Raw genomic sequence first — 273 nt, forward strand, 5'->3', positions numbered from 1 at the left:
CACCTTCTGGCTTCTTCACAGTCCTCGCCTTTGCCAGGGGCCCTGCGGGGTTGTGAGGGTGGGTGTCATGGGGGGCACAGCTCCCCTCTGCAGCTCAGGGAACCCCCAGCACCCCATCCCATCTCCACTCTTCTCCAGGTCTCCGTACCGGGGCTGGCGACATGCCGTGGGGAGGGCTGTGCTGCTCGGGCCCCGTCCCGCTCCTCGGGCGCTTTCCTCTTGCCTTGGGGTCTATGTGGGGCTGGCGCTGTGGGGCCCGGGGGGAGACGCCTC

The 273-nt window shown here is 68.9% G+C and overlaps 1 protein-coding gene across 1 annotated transcript in view; it reads right to left on the reverse strand.

Annotated features, from left to right (window-relative positions):
* Positions 1-148: 148 nt before the first annotated feature.
* The window catches only part of AIRE (autoimmune regulator), a gene marked incomplete at its 3' end in the record, with an annotated part of 603 nt that continues 478 nt past the window's right edge, over positions 149-273 (reverse strand). The window contains 1 exon segment of the mRNA XM_010170949.1: positions 149-270. Within this exon segment, the coding sequence (XP_010169251.1) occupies positions 149-270 (122 nt within the window).

The sequence above is a fragment of the Antrostomus carolinensis genome, unplaced genomic scaffold (genome assembly GCF_000700745.2).
Source record: "Antrostomus carolinensis isolate BGI_N321 unplaced genomic scaffold, ASM70074v2 scaffold30546, whole genome shotgun sequence".
NCBI lineage: Eukaryota > Metazoa > Chordata > Aves > Caprimulgiformes > Caprimulgidae > Antrostomus > Antrostomus carolinensis.